At 41.1% G+C, this 25,263-nt stretch overlaps 1 protein-coding gene across 2 annotated transcripts in view; it reads left to right on the plus strand.

Moving 5' to 3' along the window:
• XK (X-linked Kx blood group) overlaps positions 1-25,263 on the plus strand; it is a 78,210-nt gene that overhangs the window by 9,171 nt on the left and 43,776 nt on the right. For both annotated transcript variants that reach the window (XM_042974014.1, XM_042974013.1), the window contains exon 2: positions 137-399. In XM_042974014.1, coding sequence (XP_042829948.1) covers positions 137-399 — 263 coding nt within the window. The remainder of the gene's footprint in view (positions 1-136; positions 400-25,263) is intronic.

Here is a 25,263-nt window from a genome sequence, read left to right on the forward strand (position 1 = left end):
TGGAGTGGATGATTCTAGAGAAGGGGATATCCTTCAGAGTAGCCAAGTCAAAGCCTTGAGAATCTCAGCAGGGTAGCTGAGAAAAGACAGAATCCTGTCTGTCTCTGATTATCATGACTTGATGATTTGTTTCCAGGTGTTTTGAAGTCTTCTGCATCTATTGTCAATCAAGCCACATTGAAGAGCCTTATGTCAGCATCACCAAGAAGCGACAGATGCCCAAAAATGGCTTCTCAGAAGAAATCGAGAAAGAAGTGGGCCAGGCAGAGGGCAAGCTCTTCACCCACCGATCTGCATTCAGCCGAGCATCAGTGATCCAGGCTTTCCTGGGCTCTGCTCCCCAGCTGACTCTGCAGCTGTATATAAGCACCCTGCAGCAGCACATAACCATTGGAAGATGTATGATATATATTTTTTTTATTTCTGCCTGCATTTGGTGATCAAAGTGGGAGGTAAACACAAAGTTTATTTTGTTTCAGGTGAAATTCAGGTGAATGCACATGCACGTGCATTAAATTCTGGGTCTGTGTTCCAATTACTAAGCTCAAAACTTAGTTAAAATAATAAGTGTTTATTTTGCTTATGACTCTGCAATTTGCACAGGGCCCAGAAGGGCTCACCTGTGCTCCACTGTACATTAGTTAGGGTGGCTCAAAGATGAGGGGCTAGAATCCATCGAGGGCTCATTCACTCACATTACTTATGGTTGATGCTGACTGTTGCTGAGAGCCTCAGATCTTGTCCATTTCATCTATCCATGTGGGTTAGTTTGGGCCTCCTCACAGCATGGTGGCTGCTTTCAAGGTCAGTGTCCTGGGAGTGAGAAAGGGCAGGTGAAAGAGTATCACTTTTTGTGATTCCACCCTTGGGATTCATGTGACATTACTTCAACTATGTTTTCTTTGTTGAAGCAGACAGGCATCCCATCGAAGTCCAAAGGAAGGGGAGGGGAGGAAACTTTGGTTCTCGATGGAGAATGGTAGAGTTCTAGAAATTCATTGCTATGACCATTTTGGAAAAATACAGCTTGCTGCTGGCTGAAAATAACACCTGCCAGAATCTGGGCCTCTTTGGATTTTGCCTCTGTCATTCAGTGATAGTTCTAAACCAGCTGAGACCCTTGGTTGTAAGAACTTTGTGATAAATGACGGATTCAAGAGCACTCTGTTATCTTCTTAAAGTTGTAATTCGTATCTCAGCATTTCAATGAACACAGTTATCTAACCTTTGGACTATTCTCACATTATCAAATTGAGGGCAGGTTTTGGTTGAGCCAGATTTAAATTTTTTTTTAACATTTATTTATTATTGAGAGACAGAGAAACAGCATGAGCATGGAAGGGGCAGAGAGAGGGAGAGAGACAGAATCTGAAGCAGGCTCCAGGCTCTGAGCTGTCAGCGCAGAGCCCAACGCGGGGCTCGAACTCACAAACCGTGAGATCATGACCTGAGCTGAAGTCAGACACTTAACCGACTGAGCCACCCGGGCGCCCCAGGTTGAACCAGATTTTAAGAAAACCTCTACACGCCTAAGACACAAGTGAAAAACTTTGATATGCGGAGGGGAAATAACTCCTCCCAAATATTAATATCATAGGTAAATGAAAACCAGGTTTCTGGTAAATTTTACTATATAGATAAGCAAAAATGAGTTAAAAGCCTTAATAAGCTGAAAAAATACGTATTTACGGTAACACTGAAATTGAAATTTTAAAAAATAAATCACTTACTAATTTTACTTCCTTAAGCATTAACTTCTTTCTGCCTGTATTCTAGGCTAGATGGTAAAATGGCTTAATTTATGGCCGGGTCACAGGGTATTTGCATATCACAGCTGTCTCCCTTATTTAGGTTACCTCAGTGTGACTATGATTCTTAAGACCTATCAGGCCCTTAAGTTGAGGTTTTGAACCTTGGTATATTAACATTTATGTGTAGCCCCCCATAGCTCCAGATGAACAGTAGGCACTCAATAAATTTAGCAGCATCCTTTCTCTAAAGACTTATACCTAGAACGGGCATTGACCAAGGTGAGTCCTCTACGTGCCACTATACCCTTTTCCCAGTTCGTTGTTTCTCTGTGTGACAGGGACCCAGCAAGAAACCAGATGTGGTGATGGCCTATTTGCTTTTTACAGGTAGATCCAGTATTTTTCCTCAGGGTTTTGAAAATGAAGATGGTCTTTGTTGACCTAAAGGGGCAAGCTCAAAATCATAAATATGAGTTTATTTGGGAATAGCCAAGGAACTATAATTTGGGACACACAAACTATAGCAAGCGACAGGCAAGTCTGCCCGAGTAGGCTGTATTTCTGGGCAGGGAATGTAAAGAGGGAAGAGTTCACTTGGAATCTGTTAAAATCAAAACAAGTAGAGACCAGCGTTAAAAATTACCCAGGCAGACAAAACCAGTCCAGCCATACAAACAAAGCGCATCTCAGGTCATTTTGCAAGACCAGGTGACCTGGGTCCTATCTTGTTCATGCCTCTGGAAACCATAAACAGAACTTTCCAAGGCTGATATGAAGCAACCCCTGATGACTTCTCTATCATTTAGGAAAATTCCAATATTACCAATTTTGTGTTTGTTTTGTAAACCAGGCATTTACGGGAAAGCAGTCTGTCAGTCCTTAATTGTGTTTTCCTTAGGGCACATGCGTGAGATTCTCCACTTTGTATCCTCTGACTGTTTTCAGTTGAAGTTTTTTCACATTTCCCCTGTTTGGTCAAGGTCTTTCACAGAAAATGTTACTGATCAGTTATGTCCTTCAGGTGTATTTGTTACCCTTTGTCAACAGTATAATTCTTTATGGGTGGATTGTATGGAGCTGAGGAGAGTTGCCCTCAGGGGGCTTTTCCCATGGAGCTGAGAACCATCCCCCATTGTTTTTCCTCACAGAGCTGAGGAGGACCCCATCCTCAGGTGTCTCCTCCCACGGAGGAAGGAAATGATAGGGAATTTCAGTGGCCTCATTTGAACAATAAGAGGATTGAAAAAGGAAGGAATCTCCATTCTGTCCCTTTAAGGTGAATGGTTTAGTTTCTATGGTCATTTGAGTTTCAGGAAAAGCTTTTTGAAAGGAAAAGAATTGTATTTTGTACATACATTTGGGAAGAAGACATTTTCTTATTAATACAAAAACAGTAGAAATTTAATTAAAAAGATTAAACTGAGGACAAAAAGCCCAATGACAGCTAGCGATTGAAATGCACTTCTCAGTTTCCCCAACTACCTATGTTTAATAGATCTAAAATGTCCTGAGTTCCGGGAGGTTGGCCAGCTTCGGCTAGCAGCTTGATAATGTCCTTCATTATTTTTAGTTCTTGTGTTATTTTCCCTGACTTACTGACATAAAGACAACATTCTTCTCCAAGTAGGACACAGGTTTCCTTCCCCTGCTGAGTAATGAGGAGGCTTAGGGCCCTGCGGTTTTGTAGAATTACTTCCGCAAGGGTATCCATTTGGGTCTGTTGCTATATTCAAAAGCTTGGACAGAAGCATTAAAAGTGGTGGGCATGACTGTAGAAAGATTGCGAATTGTTTTGTTTTGTTTTTTTTTAATTTTGCTACTTCAACCCAAGGAAGAAAGTCTTTGGAGAAATCATGCCAAAACCTTTTCTGTCCACTGTAGGGTCATATGTAGGCATCCAGCAATAATTATAACCTTTCCAGTTCTGACATATCCTTTAAAGTTGATAAGAGAAAGATCCTACATTAGGTATATAAGCAGTAGAGGGAAGAGTTTCTCTGATTTTGGTATCAAGGGTAAGGCAGCAATCCCTTCCAATTGAGGGTAGGTATAGACTATGTTTCTTCCACATAAAAAGAAATACCCAATGTCTTCTAAGGATAAGGCATAATTGGGTCCTTTTGCCCAGATTCTTTTCCCTGGTATGAAAGAAAAGATCTCAGGATCAGAAATAATCATTTATACAGAGCACATGATAATCTGTTTTACTAGCATTATGGGGATGGTTACATGAGCACCTTAAATTTCTATAGACCTGAAGTTAACAAATGAGCTGATCTAGTATAATAAGATTTTGGTTGGGATCTGGAAGATCTCTAGGGAAATAGTAAGTTGAATTAAGTTTCCATCTTTTACCAGATTTTTGGTCAATTCCCAATGAATTACCATTGAGTGGGAGCATATTAACTTCCCATTTTCCCATCTTACTGCATTTTTATTGCCCTACCATAGAGGTAACTTAATAGGGAAGATGATATACTCTTCTGGATTCCAACAAGGAGTGCATTCATGTTCATCTGGGTCACATAAAATAGTATAGTTATAAATATTGACTGGGAGATATCCTAGAGTTCTGCCATTCCTGTCATTGTTTTTGAAACAGCGAAAGATTTGGGATAAGAGTCCAGACCTGAATGAGAGTATCCCCTTATGAGTAGAGGATACCCAATGGAAAACCATAATATTTTGTGCCAGTTTTCCAGAAGGGAAGACGTGTGGTTTCAAAGGTACCAAAGGAAAATCCTACACCTTTGCCAGGTAGGTTTTGCCATCCTTCTGAAGATAGTGCCCAGACCACCAGTTCAGGCTCATCATGAGTATTGTTTACTCTTACACAAATCCAGAAATCAGTAACTTTAGCAGAAGCAGAGAGTTTTTGTAAGGTGGAGCTAAAAGGATTTATTAAAGCTAACATAAAGGATAATAGGGAAGCTCAGGAAAAAAAACAATGGAAGGCCAGAATGACATGATTAAACATAGAGTAAGAAGAGAAAAAAAAGAAAGTTATACGGGCCTGGTCCATGGTCTACTTCTGATGTCGTCTGCTTCAGTTCTTGACATTTTCGGTGTTCGGTCACCAGATGGTGTGCCAGTCCATTCAGATTTGGGGGCTTTTTTTTTTTTTCAGATGAGACACATGAATTCAAGAGTATTCCTTGAAATTTGGCTGCTCAGAGGTTAGTTATTAACACCTGGTAGGGGCCTTTCCAGTGTGACATTGAAGGCAGTCTCCTTAGAGATACCTTTTCTAATAGATGAATCCCCAGACTGTAAGGTGTGATATTTGATATCTTCATCTCCCAGGAGTGTGCCATGATTATTTTCTATAGACTTTATCAGGTCTTTGTAAAACTGCAGTACATGTCTCCCTCTATTAGTTGTAGGTCCAAAGAAGTCAGGTCCAAGTGCATTGGCCACTCTGTAATTATTTCACTAGACCAAAATTTATGTATCCCAAATAGAGTAGATAAGAACCGATGATAGTGCTTTTGGCCAGGGTATTTGGAAGCTCTCAACTGATTTAGCTAATTGAGTTTTAGTTACTCAACTCAAACATTTGTATGTTTGACCAGTCCTGAAGGCTGAGGATGGTAACATGGCAAAACACAGCTGCAGAACTGGCCAGGGAGTATAGACTTATTGAAGTATTTGGCTGACACCGATAGCCTTTAGATTCCCAATTTTATTTTTCCTTTTCAAGGGCCATTTGTTGTATTGCCCTAGTTAATTCTCTTGGGTTGTCACTAGAGGAAACAGTTTTCTGGAACATGACAGAGGTTTGGTCTATGGATCCCATAAGAATGGGGTTTTTGCAGAGACATCAGCAAGATGGTTTCCTTTGGCTTCCAGAGAGTCAGACTTAGAATGACCAGGGACTTTAATAACAGCCAGAGGTTCTGGAAGGAGTATAGCATCAAATAAATTTTGGACATAAGGACCATTTTTAATTTTGTCTCTGCTAGAAGGAAATCCTATTGTTTCCATAACATTCAACATCATAAGCTACTCCAAAGGCATATTGACTATCAGTATAGATATTTATGCTTTTACCTTTAGCTAGGATATGTGCTTGGGTAAAGGCGTGTAATTTGGTTTGTTGGGTGGAAGTGGCCAAAGGCAAGGGCGCAGACTGACCTCAAAAAGAGTTGATATTGTATACTGTTTACCATTTTCATTTTAGGGAAAAGCCGTGAGTAAACCATGAGAAATCAACATTGGCCAAGGCGGGGGGGGGGGGGGGTCTTCTAAGTCGTCATGATGAGTTAATAGGTGATTCATCTTAATTAAACAGTGATGAGGGGTTTTGTCTATGGGTGAAGGAAGAAGGGTAGCAGGATTGAGATTGTAGCAATGAACAAGAGCGATATGAGAGGTGGTTAGCAAGAAAATGTCATGAGAAGTGAGATGGCTTGCTGAAAGACATTGTGCATAGTGTGAGTTTAAGAGAGCTTTGACAGCATGAGGTACAGAGATGATCAAAGATGATCCATTGATAGTGTCCATCATATGATTAGGAGTGCATTTGGTGCAAGGGACAAACACTTGACTATAGGGTTAAACAAGCTGGGGTCTATTTTGCTTATCTAACAAGAAATTAGAAGGAGGCAGTTGCTGGCATTATTTCAGCTGCTCACAACAGTAAAGTTGATGTCGCTGTGATTGTTTTGGCTTTCCCTTGGGCTGCTACTGTAGTGCCAACTATTATAGCTGCATTCAAGGCAAGAAGAAGGGGTGAAGCAAGAAAGGCGAGTATATTTCTCCTTTCAATAGTAGGTAAAGCTTTCCCCCAAACCTCCCTAATAGACTTTATTCAGGTCTCATTGACCAGAATTGGTCACATGGTCACCTAGGTGCCAGAAATGCTAGGAAAGTTGAGCATAGGAATGATTGCCCCCATTGGCTGAGACCAATATTCCTCAAACTTCCCTGATGATGATTACAGTCACCTGGGGCAGGAGGCGTGTGAAAAATATACAAATTACCATTTGCTGAGTCTGGGATGGGAACCCAAGATATGTCTTTTTATTTTATTTCTATTTTGTTTTTTAAACATTCCAGGTGGTTTTTATAATCAGCAAAGTTTGGGAACATAGGCCCATTGCCACCCAGAACAAAATTGTGTTTTCTTAAAATAGAAGGGGAGGAATGGATACTGAGTAGGCAGCTGTGTCCGCCACACCATGTAAATGAGGTTTAGAACAATAGAAGTATCCATTCTTGACAGGGTAAGGACATAAAGTCCATCAGAACCAGACCCTATTCAGCATTCAGTCTATAACCATCTCTCTGATTCTGTGCCCACTGAGCAAACACCGATGAATATGGCCTCAGCAGATCTTGGCCTCAGGGAGAGAAAGTAGAGTTGGCCAAGTAGTCCACTGGAGAGTTTTTCTAAATTGCAATATAATTAGGGGCACCGGGTTGTCTCAGTCGGTTAAGCCTCCGACTTCGGCTCAGGTCATGATCTCGCGGTCTGTGAGTTCCAACCCCGTGTTGGGCTCTGGGCTGACAGCTGTGTCTCCCTTTCTCTCTCTGCCCCTCCCCTGCTTGTGCTCTCTCAAAAATAAATAAATATTGGAGCGCCTGGGTGGCTCAGTCGGTTAAGCATCCGACTTCAGCTCAGGTCATGATCTCGTGGTCTGTGAGTTCGAGCCCCGCGTCAGGCTCTGGGCTGATGTCTCAGAGCCTGGAGCCTGCTTCCAATTCTGTGTCTCCCTCTCTCTCTGCCCCACCCCCGTTCATGCTCTGTCTCTCTCTGTCTCAAAAATAAAAATAAACATTAAAAAAAATTTTTTTTAAATACTTAAATTTTTTTTTCTCCTGTTCATCATGTGCTCAAGCACAGCCTCCTGCCCCCTGCAGCCCCCTGGACTGTCATAGACTGCTGGTCAGAAGTTGCCTAGGCAGCATCGACAAAGGGATCAGAGGAGCTGCGTTGGCCATCCCATTTCACCACTTTGTGGCCATGTGATCTGGGACACTCCTCTGTTGCCTCTGAAAAGCACTTTCCCGTGTGAAATGGAGATAATAAGGGTTCCCCCATCTTTGGATTTTTGCAAAGATTAAGTCATTGTGTGCCTGTCAACTGGCGCACAGCACAGCGCCCGGCACGGGGTGCGCCCTGAGTGCGTAGCTGCACGTCTCTCCCTTTCTGTAGACCACGTGCTTAGGCGTGCTTCCCCAGGTGCCCCTGGCCTGGATCTCACGCAATGGCCTGGGGCCTGGGCCACTGGCTGTGAGACCGCAGCCTGCTGAACCTCGGGGAGAGACAGAGTGCCACGCAGAGGAAGCAGCCAGAGGTACACCCAGGAACCAGACGGGCCTCAGCCTGGTTTCCTCTCTGCTCCCCTCTGCCTGGGGACTCACCCTCTCTCTGCTTCCTGCCACCATCTTTTAAAGTGTGGAGTTGGCTTAGCCTTTACCTACTTCATAGGAGTGTCCTGACAATAATAGTGTCAGGGTTGTGTTTAGAGCTGATTTGAATATGTGCTCGTACAAATCCAAGAAACTTTTCTTGCTCCACAATGCCATTCAACCAAATAGTTACAGAAACCTCACTGTCAAGATGTCTGCCTTTCCAAGTTGTGATTTATTGTAGAGAGCCAGGAAGCCCTCTTTGCCTTAGCCAAGCTCAACTGTTACCCCTGTGTTCATTTGAGTAGCAAGCAGGTATCTCTCTCTCTCTCTCTCTCTCTCTCTCTCTCTCTCTCTCTTTCTCTCTTTCTCTCTTTCTCTCTTTCTCTCTTTCTCTCTTTCTCAAATAAACATTAAGGCCAGAGAGGTGAGAGTAGGTGGATAAACCATGTTGGGTTAGCAGACCTGTGTGGTCAGGTGGTCACTTCACAGTCCATGCAGTAGTCCACACTAATGGTCTCTGTGACGCCTGTAGGGAGCCAGACTTCCTGGGCTCCTTCACACTGTCCGGTGTCCAAAGTGGAATTTGGAGGTTTAGTGACCTTGTGTTGGCAAGCCCTCTGTGGTCACAGGGGCATGGGACAATCAGGCAGAGCAATACTGCCATCCCTTTAAGAATTGTACTTCAGGGGAGCCTGGGTGACTGAACCAGTTAAGCGGCTGACTCTTGGTTTTAGCTCAGGTCATAATCTCATGGTTCTTGGGACGGAGCCCCATGTTGGGCTTTGTGCTAACAGCATGGAGCCTGCTTGGGATTCATTCATATATTCATTCATTCATTCATTCATTCTCTCTCTCTCGATAAATAATAAATTAAAAAAAAAGAACTGTGCTTCAGCTTTGCTTGTGGATTTCACAGGAAACATGGGGGCCAGGGCCAGTACAGGATGGGTGTAAATGCAGCCCCTGCCAAATCCCCCTCCTACACGTGCACAGGAATCCTCCACTCAGGGGAGGCAGGTGGAGAGGGGGAATCACTGCTCCTGGGAAAGAATGAGCCACCAAGTTTAGCCCCTTGTGCATTTCAAAAAAGTAGGAGGTGGAGGATGGTGAGGAAGGATCAGCTCTAGCTTGGGCCCTGGAGGGAGGACACCGTTGACGACCAGTGCCCTGTTGGGAATGGGAAACTAAAACCAGAGTGACTGGGGTCCGGGCCTGGGGGGTGTGTAGCTGCCAAACTAGGTCTGGGATCCAAAGGTGTATCAGGACAGGCTGAGGTCAGACACGGGTCAGCACAGCAGAAAACATAATGTGTGAGAAGAGATGAGCCCAAGAGTTGAGTCTGGGGGAATCTGGAAGGTTGTGTGGGCTCGGGGTTGGCATGAGCACAAGGCATGGGGATTAGGCTGGGCTTCCACTGAGAACAGCCTTTGGGAACAGAGACGTTTGAAGGCCCAGGCTCCCTTAGTTCCTCAATCTGACATCCTACAGGATGTGGCCAGGATGCAGGTAGCAGATGGGATCATTAGGCCTACAATGATGTATTTACAGGAAAATTAATCAGCTGCCAGCATTTAAAATAAAGAATTTTTAACATAAAAACCTCAGTCACTGGCTTCTCGGGTGAAGCCAAAATGTCTGCACACATGTGTTTATTGTCACATGAAGATGTCTGGCTGCTGTCCCGTGACTACTGGGCCTCTCTGGTTTGCCACAGTGCTCACCCTTTGCCGTTGTATCTCACGTATGACCCACGTCACTCCTTTACAGTACCGTCCCGTCTCTTAAAGTTGCTTGAGTTCGTTATCCTCACCATCCTAAAACCAGTTTTCTGAAGGGTAAAGTTCTCTCCTTCAATAGATTAGAACAGCACAGTGCTCCTCACAGTTGTCTTTGGTATGGGGCCAGTATTTTCTGTTGTTCAGATAGATTGTGAACTGATATGTGGTCCTATTTTCCTAGGACTAGAATGGAGTTTACATTTGACTCTTCACTCGAATTCAGCTACATCTGAACTAGTATATACTCTGTTCAACAAGAAGACTCCACTCACTTAAGTGTTGTGGCAAAACCCACGATTGCTGTAAAGGTCGCTAAAGGCCGACCATTTCCGAACCGGTCGTAGCTGATCAGTAACATAATTTAATGATCTACATCAGTCCCTAAGTCACATTTGAATAGCACTGTAAGAGTGAATTTATTTTATTTTATTCTTTAAGGAGTGTGGTTTCAAATCTAGGAAAGGCCTCGAATAGGACCTGTATTTGATGTTTCATTTAGTGTTTCTGCTTCAGAGTCCTTCATGAAAACGGAAGACTGGTACGTCATGTATTTAGGGTTTTGAAATCGCTGCGGGGAAAAATCTCTCTCCACTGCATCTTTTTAAACAAAATCGAAAGGAAACCGGTTTGCGGCAAGGAGGCAGGTCAGGTAGTGTCGTTGTGGGACGCTTGGGTTCTGCCACATAGGATGAAAGGAATTCACCAACTCGACTGTGGAGGAGAGAGCTTTCATGACATACTGGGACAGAAGAGTGCCAGAAGAGGGAGGAAAGTCAGGTTCTGGTCTCCCACGGGTGTGGTTTCCTTGGGGGCGCATCAGCTTCCACAGCTATAAAATGAGGAGGTTGGACAAAATTGTTTCAGAGGTCTGCTCAAGGTGTACAATTACCAGTCTGAGCTTTTCCCAAGAAAAGTCTGTACTGACAGTGGGTAAATGGGGCACAGAGGACAGGAATTATTTTTTAGGGTGTCCATTTTACAGCTGAGGCCACTTTGGCCCAGAGCTGACCCTCAACTCTCCAAACGTCACATGGCCAATGGGTAGAACAGTGAGTATGCCAGTCCTGTTCTCGTACCTGTTGTTGGGGCTCCTCCGCTACTATAGCCTGAGAGATGAGCCTCAAGAGAGAAAGTGTGTAATACTCTCCTCTGGGATAAAGAAGCTATTCTTTTGGATACAGAGATGTCGGGGTTTGTTGGACCTCTGGGTAAGCACGAGCAACATGAAGTTTTACTTGCATTTTATATCGAAAAGGCCAGATGGGTTAGGATCAAGGACTGATTTTATACAAAGCAGGTGTTGTTCCACTGGTCATTGTAATAGCTAGATCATGAACCCATCTCGTCAAATAAGGCGTTCTCAAAATTCTGACTCTGTCCACTGACTTGGTGTTAAAGGTGATTATATGATGGCATCAGAAGTCTGTGCTTAAAAGTTTATTCTTGAAGTACCTTAATTACTGTCCTTTTCCACGGAGTTCTCCTGTCTTTAGCTGATCATAGGGCCTTGAGGGAAGCATCCATCAGAGTAAATAAAAAACTCTGAGAAGACAACAGAGACTTAAAATGTTTGTGGGTCACTTGCGACTTGTGACAGTTTTCACAAGTGCAAAATCTGGTAGGAGTATATAATGAAAACAGTACAAGTGAAGGGGAATTTTTTTGTGACATGCAAAATAAGATAATAAAGCCAATCCAAAAAGACTTTTGGAGAAAGTATCTACAATGCATGATGATTAAACCTGTTTTCAAAAAAATCTGGGGTAGATTTTAAATACGTGTATTTTAACAAAGATTCACAGAAAGGTTTGATGTATGTCCTCATTTTGAAAACACTGGTGTAGAAATTTCTACTAAAATTTGAAAAGGAAGGTTGGTACCATTTTTTAATGTACTGAAATTATGACTAATAACACTAATTTTGTTGCCTAATGTCATCAGGGAAAGCCCCAACTGGACTCTGGTAATTAGAAACATAGACAATAAGGGTGCTAATAAATCTCTAGGGACTTTGCATACAGCAGAGAACTAAAATATTGATATTAATAATATTTTCCCTATTCAGATTTAATCTATGGACAGCTGAATACTTCTTTTGATTTGATTTTTTCTTATACAACTAATCAATACTAACATAGCAAATAGAGCTAAAGTTTTCGAACACCTCTTTTTGTAAGGCAAAGGAACAAGTCTTTATTACTTTTTAAGGACCTCTGGAAAATCTCAAAGAACGTTTAAAGTACAAAAGACGTTAAGTTTTATTTCATTTTTCATTTTGGAATCTGTGTTGGAAGGTAAAATTGAAGTTTCCAGGACATTTGAGAATTAAGATGGGATCATAGACGCCTGAGTATATGAATGATTATAGCTTGGCTATTTATTAATTAAAGTAACAGTACAATATTTAAATGAAGATACAAAAAATGCAAGTTTCTTTTACTTTAAAGAGAACAATCAATTTTCTTATGATAAAGTAATAAGAAAGTGTTACTGTGGTGAGATATGGTATCTCCCCTCTTTGGGTGTAGATTATATAGGAGGTGAGGTGAGAGCCTGAATAATGGCCTGAGGGATATTCAGGTTCTAATCTCCGAAACCTGTGAATGATAACTCACAGGTTTATATGGCAGAAAAGGATTTTGCCGATAAAGCCAGATGGGAAGGCTATTGCAGATTACGTGGTGGACTCTTAATGCAATCACAAGTGTCCTTGTAAGAGAGAGGCAGGAGGAGGTTTGATGACAGAGGAAGAAGATAACATGAGGACTGCTGGCTTTGAAGCTGGAGGAAAGGGTCTGCAACCAAGGAATGCAAGGAATTTGGCTCTAGAAGCTGGAAAAGGCCAGGAAAGGGATTCTCTCCCCTAGGGCCTCTGGAGGAAGCATGGCCTGCTGACACCCTGATTTTAGCCCAGAGAAGCTGATTTCCGACTTCTGACCTCCAGAACTGCAAGAGAGTAAATATGTATTGTTTTAAGCCACCAAGTTTGTGGTAATTGGTTAGAGCAGCCATAGGAAATTCTGGAACAAGTGATTTTGCTTTGGACAGATACATTCCCTTTTTGGCACTTAATTAAAATCAAAATAAGCGTGTGTCATTATCTTGAGACTCCTAGTAGAGTCTCAGTCATATATAGTCTCATTCATATTTATTAATTATAGCTTTTAGGCACTAGTAGTTCACAGAGAAAACAAGGGGGTGGATAATTGTGAGTGTCTGTCATTTTAGCAGAGCTCGAGAATACACTCAGCCTAGCTTTCATTTAGCCACACGATTCCCTTATACGTTTCACAACATGGCAGAAGTGAATATACATTCATTTTCAAACCCAAAGATATAGCCTCTTTGTAGCATATACAAATAAGAAGCAAAAGTATATAAATTAAAATTATGCCTGTAATGAATGTTTTAGTTTTCTTACTTAGAAATGATGGAGGTGTCCATTCAGTGTCTACTAATTATTTCATAATATCAGTCAAAGGTCTTCAGTTATCTAAAGATTTTGGAAACACTTCTTTTTTTTTTCTTTTTTTTTTTTAACGTTTTAAATTTATTTTTGAGAGGCAGAGAGACAGAGTGTGAGTAGGGGAAGGGCAGAGGGAGAGGGAGACACAGAATCTGAAGCAGGCTCCAGGCTCCGAGCTGTCAGCACAGAGCCCAACGTGGGGCTCAAACTCACTGACCTGAGATCATGATCTGAACCGAAGTCAGACGCTTAACCGAGTGACTGAGGTGCCCCAGTGGAAATGCTTTTCAAGATGACATACCATAAAACCTCATTACTGTGGAAATACAAGCTCATTAGAACAATGATTCAGTTTGCTTAAACGTAAATTGATGTTTTTGTAATCTTAAATATTCAGTAGGTAATTCTAGCCTATTTGATTATAAACCTGTGTAAGTTTAGCAAAAATATATACCCAAGAGGCAGAAAAATGTATGCTTGTTTTATATTCCATGCTGATAGAGAAGACATAGTTGGTTTCATTAAATCCCAAATATTAGACTAGTTGAAATTGTCAAATATTTACATCAATTCCATGTAAATTTGAATTCTTAAAATATATTTTAAACACTTTGCACGTTTCAGATACTTAATTTCCATATTGTAGGAAATATTTGTTATATTCAGTTTATGTAAGCAATTACTTATCTACATATGCCAATCAGAACAGAGCTCCTTTGAGAAAGAGACTTTATAATCTAATATATTAATACCATCCAAAGGTAGGAAAATGCTACACATTCAGCAGAATTAGAGGTGAAGGCATTTCTGAACTAGAGATATAGAGACATACAGCTACAGAGAAATAGCTTCAATTTTATGATTTTAGCCATGGATCAAGAGTAAACACAGAAACAGAAAATCTTCCCAGTCCAGATTTCAAAAAGCTGTTTTCCTCCCAAAGGTCATGAGATTCTGAATTGATTTACACTTTAAAAAAGAGTAATAAACAAAAAGACTGACAAGCCAGATTCTTTGTTGCCTCTCGCCCAGCAGGGACTAGATGTCTGTAAACCCTAAGTCCATGTAGAGAGATCTCCAGATGGTCAGACCCCAAAACCAATTCCCATCCATTTTTGCCAACCATAGGGAATAACTTAATGGCTGTAAATGAACAAAAACGAAACAAATCCATGAATATTGGAGCAGCTTTTAAAAGACAGAAAAAGGCAGAGCGAACACAGTTCTGTTGGCACTTTGGCTTCACCTAGAAGTGCCAAGAAAAGACAATGCTGGGCTTTCACTGCCCGCACAATACATTCTCCATGAACAGTTTACCTGGCTCTCGCAGGTGAACCTGTGGGCCACCTCATTATGAGTTTCAAAGCGTTTAAAAGATTTTTAAAAAAAAAAAAAAAGGTAAAATCGTGTCACTCACAGAGACATGGGTACATGTTAAGAGATGTTATGACCTATGGAATGGGCAGGTGTTAAAAACCAGTTCAAAAAAGAACAAAGGAATGTTGGTTAGGAAGGCTGAAATAAAGAGGTCATTGGGACCGAAACTGGTTTTATTTCATTGTGAGAGGGGACACAACTGAACCTCCTCTGGACCACGTCCTCCTCATTTGTATCGCTGACCTGCCAGCCTGTATCCTGGAGCTGGCGGGCAACCAGTCCTGTGGCCGTCACCTCGCAGGACGCGGAGAGTCGGCAGTGCCAGACCTTGAGCTTCTCTAGGGACGGGACAAACTGTCCAACTGATGACCGGTCCCAACTCAGGAAGAATTGCTGACCCCTGTGTTCTAAAGCCTGGCGAGGGCCCTCCTGGCAAGCCACTGGCGAGCCCGCTCACAGTTGAGGGAGCTCCGTGCTACTGCCATCAGCAAATGCTACTAAACAGTTTAACTCTGTGGGTGTACTTCTGCCTCCTGTCACTTTCTGCCATTTTGATTTGGAAGTGTCTGTGTGGGGGGCATCTGAGAGAAGGTGTCCCATAGGATCTGAAGATGTAGCCTGCAAGCAAAAATGGGTATATAGCCCGGAAAGGTAAATTGGGGGCCTGTAGCAGGCTCTTTGATACTGTGAGTCCCTTGTCTTTGGCCTTCTTGATTTTAGTGTAGCTGTGGGGAAGAGCTCCACATGCATTGCCAGCATCCCACATCAACCACCGACTACAAGTCCGAGGACACACTGTGGCATTTCTCTTTTTTCTGCCTCAAGGTTTTCTCCTGTGCCAGAGAATGTAGCTCAAGCATGAATGAGAAGTGTGGTGGAAGGTAACACTTAATGGAGCTACCTCCAAATGAAAGGAGACAATAGTCTGTGGATATACCCTCAGTCTCTGTCCTTAAGATGGATAAATTGGGGTCTAATCTGTATGGTCCTCTGTGGATCCCCAAAGAGACTGAGCCCCATTTGCCACAGTGTTAACCAGTTTAATGCCGTCTCCATTAGCCCTGCTGCCTTTACTCCTTCACTGTTACAAAGGCTTAGCTCCCAGCCAAACTGCATGCATCCAAATGCTTGCCTCAGGCTCTGCTGCTTGAGAATAGTCATCTGAATAGAGGTGGTAATTTGAACCACAGCAGGCCAGGCATGTACAGCTGTGGGAAAAGCAGCCAGATTCCTTCAGGGTACAAGTTCTGTCAGAGGCTGCAAAGGAACAGAGGGGCAAGTGTGTTTGAAGTTTGTGCACAAGAATGAATGAGGTTGTCCACCGAGGATTCTTAGCTGGATGAGGGGAAATAGAGGATTCATTTGGTTTGAATGCTTGATAAGAATATAAAAAAAGTTGTAGTGGTTCTTAGACAAGTGAGTTGAATGGGTAGAAGGTGGTGATTAGCATAGGATGTTTTCAGTTAGTGATTTCAGAGGTGTTTATTGTGTCTTGAATTCCTAGGAAAGCACTCTTAATAACTCATCCCTTTCATATCTGCTGTATTTGGGGAAAAGAGGCTAGGGTTCATCAGTCTAATTTTATAATACAGTTGTTTGAACTTTGGTAACCTGACACAATTGCCATCATTTTAATCAGGTCACTTCCCAGAGATGTGCCTTGGCCAGACACAATGTCTAGCTTCAGGAAAAAAAAAAACCATAATGTGTCACCTGTTTCTGAGACCAGCTGTGTTTTATGAACTAATCTAAAGATAATACTTTTAATTCATACATTCTTAGAGGCGTATGGGAGGGATGTTGCAGTATAGCTGTGTGTGTGTATGTGTGTATGTAGTGCTTCATATGATAAAAGTTTATAAATTTTTGCCACAACATCTCCTCAGTTTTTTGCATGTCTACACACACACACAGGCACTCACATGCACACACATACACAAAATACAAAACTTCAAAAGGAGTCTGAAAGGAAACACTGAAATGTCAAATAGTTGTCTTAGGATAGTGAGGGTATGGGCCGTTTTTTCTTCTTTCCATTTCTTTGTGTTTTTCATGCTTCCTCAAGGAACATTTATTAGTTTTTGTTGGGGGTGGGGAGAGTGGTCAGGCATGATCTACTGGGCTAGACATAGGTCTTTGTCTTACTCATTTGTGCAGGCCCAGTTTGGCACGTATGGGTTCTCAATATATAGTCAGCGAATGATGAAAAGTAAAGAGCAGATCAATTATATTAATCTCATTTCCACAGATAAAAAGGCAGAGGGTATCATTTAAGACATTGCAATTACAAATGATAGCAGACCCACCTAAATGTGTCTTAAAAATATATACATGTATGTATGTGTTAAAATATGTAATTTTTATATTTTTTATATTTTTATTATATATAAATTTTTATATAAATAAATTTTATTATATATAAATAAATTTTTTATGTATATAAACAAATTTTTTATTATACCTCACCTGATACAGCGGCAGAGTGATCCCATGGTTGGCTGATTTACTGGCACAGCAATGTCATCAAGGACCTAGGCATTTTCCATCTTTGTGTCTGTTTCCCCTCATGATTGCAAGAGGACTATTTATGATATATTGCCACAGAGCAAACCACCACAAAAGTTAGTGACTTAAAATAACCATAGTTCTTTTGCCCATGAACTTGTAATCTGACAAATCTTGGCAGAGTCCACTTCACTCTGTTCCATGTGGTATCAGCTGGAGCAGCTTGACTGAAGGCTGGGGAATCCACTTCCAAGATGGCTTACTCACATGGCTGGCAGTTTGGTACTTTGTTTTCTTTTGGTTGCTTAGGTGGGGCTGAGGGCTGGAGGCCTTGGTTCTTTTCCAAGTGGGCCTCTCCTTGGCTCCCTCAAGGGATGGCATCTAGGTCTTAAGAATGAGTGTTCTGGGGCACCTGGGTGGCTCAAGTCGGTTGAGTGTCCAACTTTGGCTGAGGTCATGATCTCAAGGTTCCAGAGTTTGAGCCCTGCATCGGGCTCTGTGCTGATGGCTCAGAGTCTGGAGCCTGCTTCGGGTTCTGTGTTTCCCTCTCTCTCTGCCCCTCCCCCACTCACTTAACTGTCTCTCTCTGTCTCTCAAAAATACGTAAATGTTAAAAAAATTTTTTTTAAAAAAGAATGAGTGTTCTAAGAGACAAAGTGGAAATTTTCTGCTTTTTAATGTGTTTACCCAGAAAGTGGCAGAGTCATTTTTGCTATATTCTATTATTTAAGCATTCACTAGATCTCAGATTTAAGAAGAGGAGACATGGACCCTACTCCTTGATGGGAAGAATATCAAAGAATTTGAAGGGCCATGTTTTAAAACTCCTACAGGTTGTTATAGATCTAGACATCACATATAGGCATGACCAAGTCCGAGAGAACAGAATGGTTTCTTCCTGTGTGCTTTTTTCTGTTGAGGGGGGAACACCTTTTCATTCAGCAGAATTCTACTCTGGTTTCATTGGTCAGACATGGGTCAGGCTAAACCAGTCCCTAACCATAGTAATAGAGAGTTACCGATGCCTCTAAGGTATAGATACCCTTTTCCCTACAAAGCAGCTGGGTGGGGCCTAGAAGAGATAGATCAACTTCATCTAATTAACCCAGTGAATATACCATGCAAATATCATTGTTTCTATTTGTGAAACAAAAAAATTGTAGGAGACTAGTCTATACAAATCTTGATTTACTCCAGGAGCCAAATGTGTGAGCATCTTCCTTGAACATATGGGAGGGTGAGCATGTAATCAGAACTCTGCCTTCAAGGAAGAAAGGAGGAAGAATACCAATTAAGAGTAGGAGGTCCATCGTATCTGCATCACCAAGGTTCAGGAGGTTCAAGGGCCCAAAGCCAAGACTGAAACCCATGTTTTTGGATGCTTGGCCCATTGCTAGTCTTTTAGCCAACACTGCTTCTCATGGAGATGTAGAATGTTAAGAAGTAGATAGGGTTTAAGAGGTCATCATGTCCGACTTTGCACTCTATCTAGAAATCCCTTCTTTGGTTTCCCTTAAAGGTGGTCCACCAGCCTCTGCTGGATAGCTTTCAGTACTCAAAAGGCACCGTTGCGTTGCTAAAATTTTCTTGTTAGAATGTTCTTTCTTATATAATAAGTTAAGTGGGACTTTTCCTTTCCCCTCCCCCAAGAAGACATCAGGCTCAGGTGCTGTATGTGCCACATTCAGAAAAAAACAACAAAAAACAAAAAACAAAAAAACCACTAAGAATTGGCCAGATTCCTTTTTTCAGGATTTTCCAACTGTGACAAACCAGCCCTCCAACAATCAACCCCCACATCCCCACCCTCAGCTTCTATAAGGAAATAGCTGACGGTAGGGGAGAGAGAAATAGGAGTTTCTATAATATACATGCCCTCACTTCCCCTCCCAGAAGCCACCTAAAGTGAGGTTTTCAAGATGAAGAGTGTTCACAACATGGGTAGCCAACCACTGCATTTCCTGCCTTCTAAGCTGGGAACCCAGAGGCCCACCCCACTTTTGCTTTCTTGAAATTTCTCATTGGTGTATACCCTGTAGTTAAAGATTATTCATGAGCATAGAGACTGAGGCCTGATTCTCATTTGTAGATTGCTGAAGGTGGGAGACTTGAGGGAATAGCCTGGGGTGAGTAGAGACCAAGGTGCCTGCCATAAAGGGGACAAGAGGTCTCCTTGGTATCAGCTAGCTATTATAAGTTACAGACTACCTAAGACTTAGTGTTTTAAACAATAAGCATTTATTGTTGCTCATTAGTCTACAGGTCAACTGGGCAGTTCTGGTCTGGGCCAGGCTAGGCTTAATCTTGGCTGAGCTTGCTCATGAGCACACACTCAGTCGGGGTCATTTGGGAATGACTGACTGATCTGGGATGACTGCACTTGGAATGGCTCACTTACATGTGGTCTCTACCTCCGTAGCAGGCTCTCCTGGTGGTTGCAGGACTCTGGGAAAGTCAGAGCATGTAGAGCTGCAGTCTCTTGTGATCTAGGCTCAGAACTGGGGCACTGTCACTTCTTCCACATTCTGTTTCCACAAACCACAGTTGAGAGGAGATTGGGGGGGAAATAAGTCCATTGCATGATAATACCCCACCAGCTGACACTACTAAGTAGAGATTTTCACTTGTATGGAAATCAACCTCTTTTAATCTTCAGCCCCATGGTTAGACCTGATTTTTTTTTCCCACTACAGCAACACTAACACATCTACTACCCCTTACTAACATGCCAGATCTCCAAATATTTACAACTATCCTGACTCTGTTTTCTTTTTCATTCTCCAGATCCTCCAGTTCTTTCTCTAATGGAAGGCTTTGTAGCCATCAAGGTTATGGTACTTGAGATACAATCTGGCTTGGCACTTTTTTCTTAAAACATGGCATTCATAATTGTGTATGATGTTGCAGACTTATTTCAACAAGAGCTGGTAGCAGTGGGACTATGTTTCATTTCATTTTATTTAATTTTTCGGCATTAATCTGAACTCTTATTTTATTTATGTGCCCAAATGATGTAGCTTTGGGAGGAGCTGAATGATACAGTTGTTTTATATGGATAGATATAAATTCTCCCAGGTTTTTTTTTTGTCATACTGAGAGCAGCTAAGCCAAGATTTACGCATCTTGTACCTATACAGTGTATTTCTATATATCATATATAGAAATATAATATATAAACATATATTTATTTTTATGTTATATATTTTTTATATTTATATTTTTATATAAATATATAAAGGTAGGGCTTGATATTTTTTCTTGTTATCTTTCCTTTTCTTGGATTCACACCCAGGGTATCAGCCTGTTGATTTTGAATCGTGACTCTCTTGTCTTCCTGGTTTTGTCCCAGCTATCGTGTATGTCTTCAGTCCTTGACAGGAATGTGAGACTAGGACAGCCCCAAGGCCAAGGTCCTGCACACTCCTTGACATACGCCCTTTAGCCTGAAGGGAAGTAGTGAAGAATATGAGTACAGATTGCTTATTCAGCTGCAAATCCCATCTAACCACTCATATTAGCATAGGAGTTTTCTGTGACTTTCCCCCAAGGACGTCACGAGGGCTTTTCTGGGGGGTGCTTTTTTGGTGTTTTTCTGGAGACCTGCTAAAAACCACACACGTGTCTGTAATATCCACCCACTTATTAACCACAGATATTTTTTCTTTGTACATTAATTCAAAATATTGATATTGTAAAATATTAAGGCATAGAGACAGGACTAGAAAATAATATAATAAACACACACATACCTCCTTGCCTACTTTATCTGACAGTCACATGAAATATTTGCTTCAGAATTATCTTTTTGTCTCTTTAAGAAATAAAATATTATTAGTATAATTAGGGCACCCTGTGACCCTTGTCATCATTTCAGAGTTTATCATTCTCATGCATGATTCATAACTTAACTATATTTGTACTGTATCCATAAATACTATGTATTGGTTTTGTAGGTCTTGAATCCTTATCACACTGCAAACATCATTCTAAAATTTGTATTTTTGCTCAACATGATATTTTGAGAACTATGCCGCTGATGAATGTAGTGCTGGTTTATTTCTTGTGTGTGACTTAAAACTGTTCTATCGCAGGCAACAATTTTCTGTAAAGGGACAGATGGTAAATATTTTCGATTTTGCAGTCCATCGTGGTCTGTGTCTTGTTCTTCATTTTTATTTGTTTTTACAACCCTTTAAAAATGTACAAAACATTCTTAACTCATGAGCTATACAAAAATAAGACCTAGTTTGCCAACCCTTGTTCTACCATAGAACTCTAACACTGTTTCTCCATTCTCCTTTTGATTCGTGTGTCCTCCTAGGTCTCAGTTTCCTTTATAAGGCAGAAGAGACAATGGCTGCCTTGCTTACCTCCTTAGGAGGGTAGGAAGATAAGTCAGATAATGGATTTGAAAGTGCTTTGAAATGTTACAAAGGCTGTTTTATTCCTTTCCTCTCTTCTCTTCTCGCTTCCCTTTTCTTTCTTTCCCTTCCCTTCTCTTTCCCTTTTGTTGGCCTAAGTAGGTTCTGAATTAAATTTCCTTGAAGAGATATGGGAGCTCATGTGAAATTTAGATGGTCAAGACACCCATGAAGAGCATGAAGACGCTATGGGGCAGCTAAGGATTAGGGAAGTCTTAGCCCAATGTAGTATTATATTCTTGCTGGAGGTTTCTCCACAGCTCTGGGGCATCACTGCTGGGAAATTCAGGGGGCACTCTCCTTCCAGGCAGCCTCGAAGCTGGAACACAGTTGGTACTTTTTTGAAATCCTCTGAGACTAAGGTCAGAAGCTTGGGCTCATAGCCTATTCTGCTATTGAATAGTGTCACCAAGCTGACCTCAGAGACCTTTTGTCTCTTAATTTATAAACCGCATCTGTCAACACAGGCTTCACAGGATTGTTGTGAAAATTAAATAAGATAAGCAGAAAACATTGGCTTGTGGTACAAGCCCTTGGTTAAGATGCTCACCAGAGGTTAATTTATCACTGTATCACTGATTGTTTCTTTATGGAGGGTCCCCTTTTAGGGAAACTACACTAGATAGCAAGTCTGCAAGGGCTGTATGCCTACCCTTTTTTTTTTCTTTTTTTTTTTTTTTTTGGTATAGCATTGGTAACTTTAATGGATTTTAATGAAATTTTTAACCTTGTAAAAGGTGATTCAAGTAGCTTGGATTCCATGTTTGGCTCCTTCTCTGGTCTTAATGCAAAGCAGTGATGAATCAGTTTTTCTTCATGGGAAGGTATTGCTAATGAATTTAATTTCTTTAATAGATAGACAGCTATTCAGATTTTTCATCTCCTCTTGTGCCACTTTTGGTAAGTTGTATTTTTCCCGGAATTTGTCCATTTCACCTAAGTTACCAACTTTATTGGCAAACCCTGTTAATATTTCCTTATATATTTAATGTCGGTAGTAATATCCCCTCATTTCTGATAGTGGTAATTAACATTCTGTCTTTTTTTTCCTTGGTCAGTCCAGCTAAGGGTTTATCAGTTTTGTTGATCTTTTCTAAGAACCAGCTTTTGTATGTCTACCTTTAAAACTATCCTAAATTAAGAACTTTAATTTGAGAAAAATGTGCATAAATAATAACATTCCTCATACATTACTGCAAACACGTTTTTAAAAATGCCTTAAGCACATGTTTAATAGCACTTAGCCTGGTGACAGGCCATGTGGACATACTAGAGACTTTTTTAGAAAGGGAGTTGAATTCACATTTTTATTTCTCAGGTGTGATAGCCTCAACCCTTCCTCATCCTCTGCAGTCAAAGATCACCCTGACTACTGAATGGGGGAATAAAAGGTTGGCTCAGTAAGGGCTGGAGATTTGCAGATGGGCAAGGGGAACATGTAGAAAGAGTCAAACTGGCTTCCATGACTATGTTGTAATGTGGATAATAGTCACTGGTAGGGCTGGCCCTTCTGTTATTATTATCAAGGCTGATTCTTTGGTTTTTCAGCATGTAGGAGACCAAGAAAGATTTAGAGAGCCAAGCTTTATATTTCCAGAGATAAGTAGTTTTTAATGCTTGCTTCAGATTGGAAGCTATTTCTGGTATTTCTAATTGTGCCTCAAGAGACCTAAAAGTAATTTGGACTCAGTAGCTAGAATGAAATTGAATTTTCTCTAGGGAAAATAATATTAAACATAAATTCAAAGCATCTTATAATAAGGTTATTATAGTGGCACATGTTCATTGTGTTTTAGGAAAAAGATAATAAACTTATGATTTTGGAACTTCCGAGAATTGGCTACTTTGAGTTGAACTTAAGGACATGCAGTTGTTACTGTCTGCTTCTGTGAACATTTTTTGAGTTCTTTTGCTGTTTGTGAACCAGGATCCAAATGTTAGGGTTCATTAAAGGAAGCACAGATGTGCGTGTGAGTAGAGCAATGAATATCTAGAAAGAATCTAGAAAACTTGCTAATTCTTTGATTTCAAAGTTGTCTTATTCATTTTTAAACCTCTTAGAAGTACGTTTGAATTATTTTAGTTAATGTTTAGTAAAAAGGATGGTAATACATTGAGCGAAGAGTTGGTTAACTGATCTCTTTCAAAACAAGAGTGGCTGGCAGAACAAATATGCCATGGAACTCAGTGAAACAGCCCAAAGGGAATGGAGGGGCGCCTGGGTGGCTCAGTCAGTTGAGCATCCGACTTTGGCTTAGCTCATGATCTCCTGGTTCGTGGGTTTGAGCCCCGCGTTGGACTCTGTGCTGACAGCTCAGAGCCTGGAGCCTGCTTCGGATTCCCTGTCTCCCTCTCTCTCTGTCCCTCTCCTGTATGTGTGTGCGCGCGCGCTCTCTCTCCCTCTCTCCCTGTCAAAAATAAACATTAAAAAAAAAAAGGAATGGAGATTTCTGAGCATTTGATGTTCCAGTAAACGTGGGCCGTGCAGAAACCTATTTTGCTTGTGTATTTTTCAGCCTTATGTTTGTTACCTTTCTGCCTTTCTTTGGAGAAGACCCCATATATATGAGAAACATTGTTGAAGGATTGAGATGGTACACTGTTTAGAACATGTTTGTAGCATATGATTTGGTAAATGAAGAAGATATGTACCACTGGCTTGAATACATTATTTTTTATTTAATAATAAATCCTACTTACCACCTAATTTCTTCAGGATATCTCTATTGAACACCCACTGTGTGCCAGACGCTGGACTTGGTGCCAGGCATCAGTGAACAAAACAGGATCTGTGTTTTGGTTCAGCGTGTATTCTGTTAGAGATGTGAATTTGACCTATTTCTCTTTTACCTAAAAGTAGAGCATTGCTTAATTGGCAAATTGGTTAAATATGGGCTAATTTAGGTTAGTGGTTATTTTAAATTTTACTTACTAAAAATTTTACTTGGATATGTTCAAACTCCTCAAATTGTACACATTAAATATGTGCACTTCTTAGTATATAAATATACCTCAATAAAGCTGGAAAAAATTATTATAGTCTGTTTTCTTCTTACCCTAAAGTTGATTTAGGTGGACTGTGTTGACTTTGCTCCAGTATGGAAGTTGCTTAAACCTCTGCCCTATGCTAGATGTCTGATTTGTACCACATAATGCTCTCATCAGCCTGTAACCAGATGAATTTATTTGGCTATTGCAAATCCAACAAAGAAGTGATATAAATATATATAGTATTTTTCTACACCAAGGAGCATTCTCAGCTATATTCACTAGAGTATACATAGCTACTATAGCAATCTAAACAATGGTCTGCATGATTATGTAATGGTGTATGTCAGTGTATAAGACAATACGAAGTTTCATAAGACTTGGGGGTGGGTTCAGATCCATTCCTCCTAAATTGAACTCACCTCCAAATACAGTGGGGTAAAAATGCTCTTGTATATCACCAAGACTTTTCATCCAGGCTTGGCTTTTGCCTAAGTGTAGGCCTTGATTTTCCTTTCTGGGTTCTGTGACCACAAACCAGTGAAAGTTACTTAGTGCTACTCAGTGGGAAGCACCTCTCCCCTAACCCCACCCCTGCCCCCACCATACAAGAGGTTCAC

Source organism: Panthera tigris, chromosome X, assembly GCF_018350195.1.
Source record: "Panthera tigris isolate Pti1 chromosome X, P.tigris_Pti1_mat1.1, whole genome shotgun sequence".
Classification (NCBI taxonomy): domain Eukaryota; kingdom Metazoa; phylum Chordata; class Mammalia; order Carnivora; family Felidae; genus Panthera; species Panthera tigris.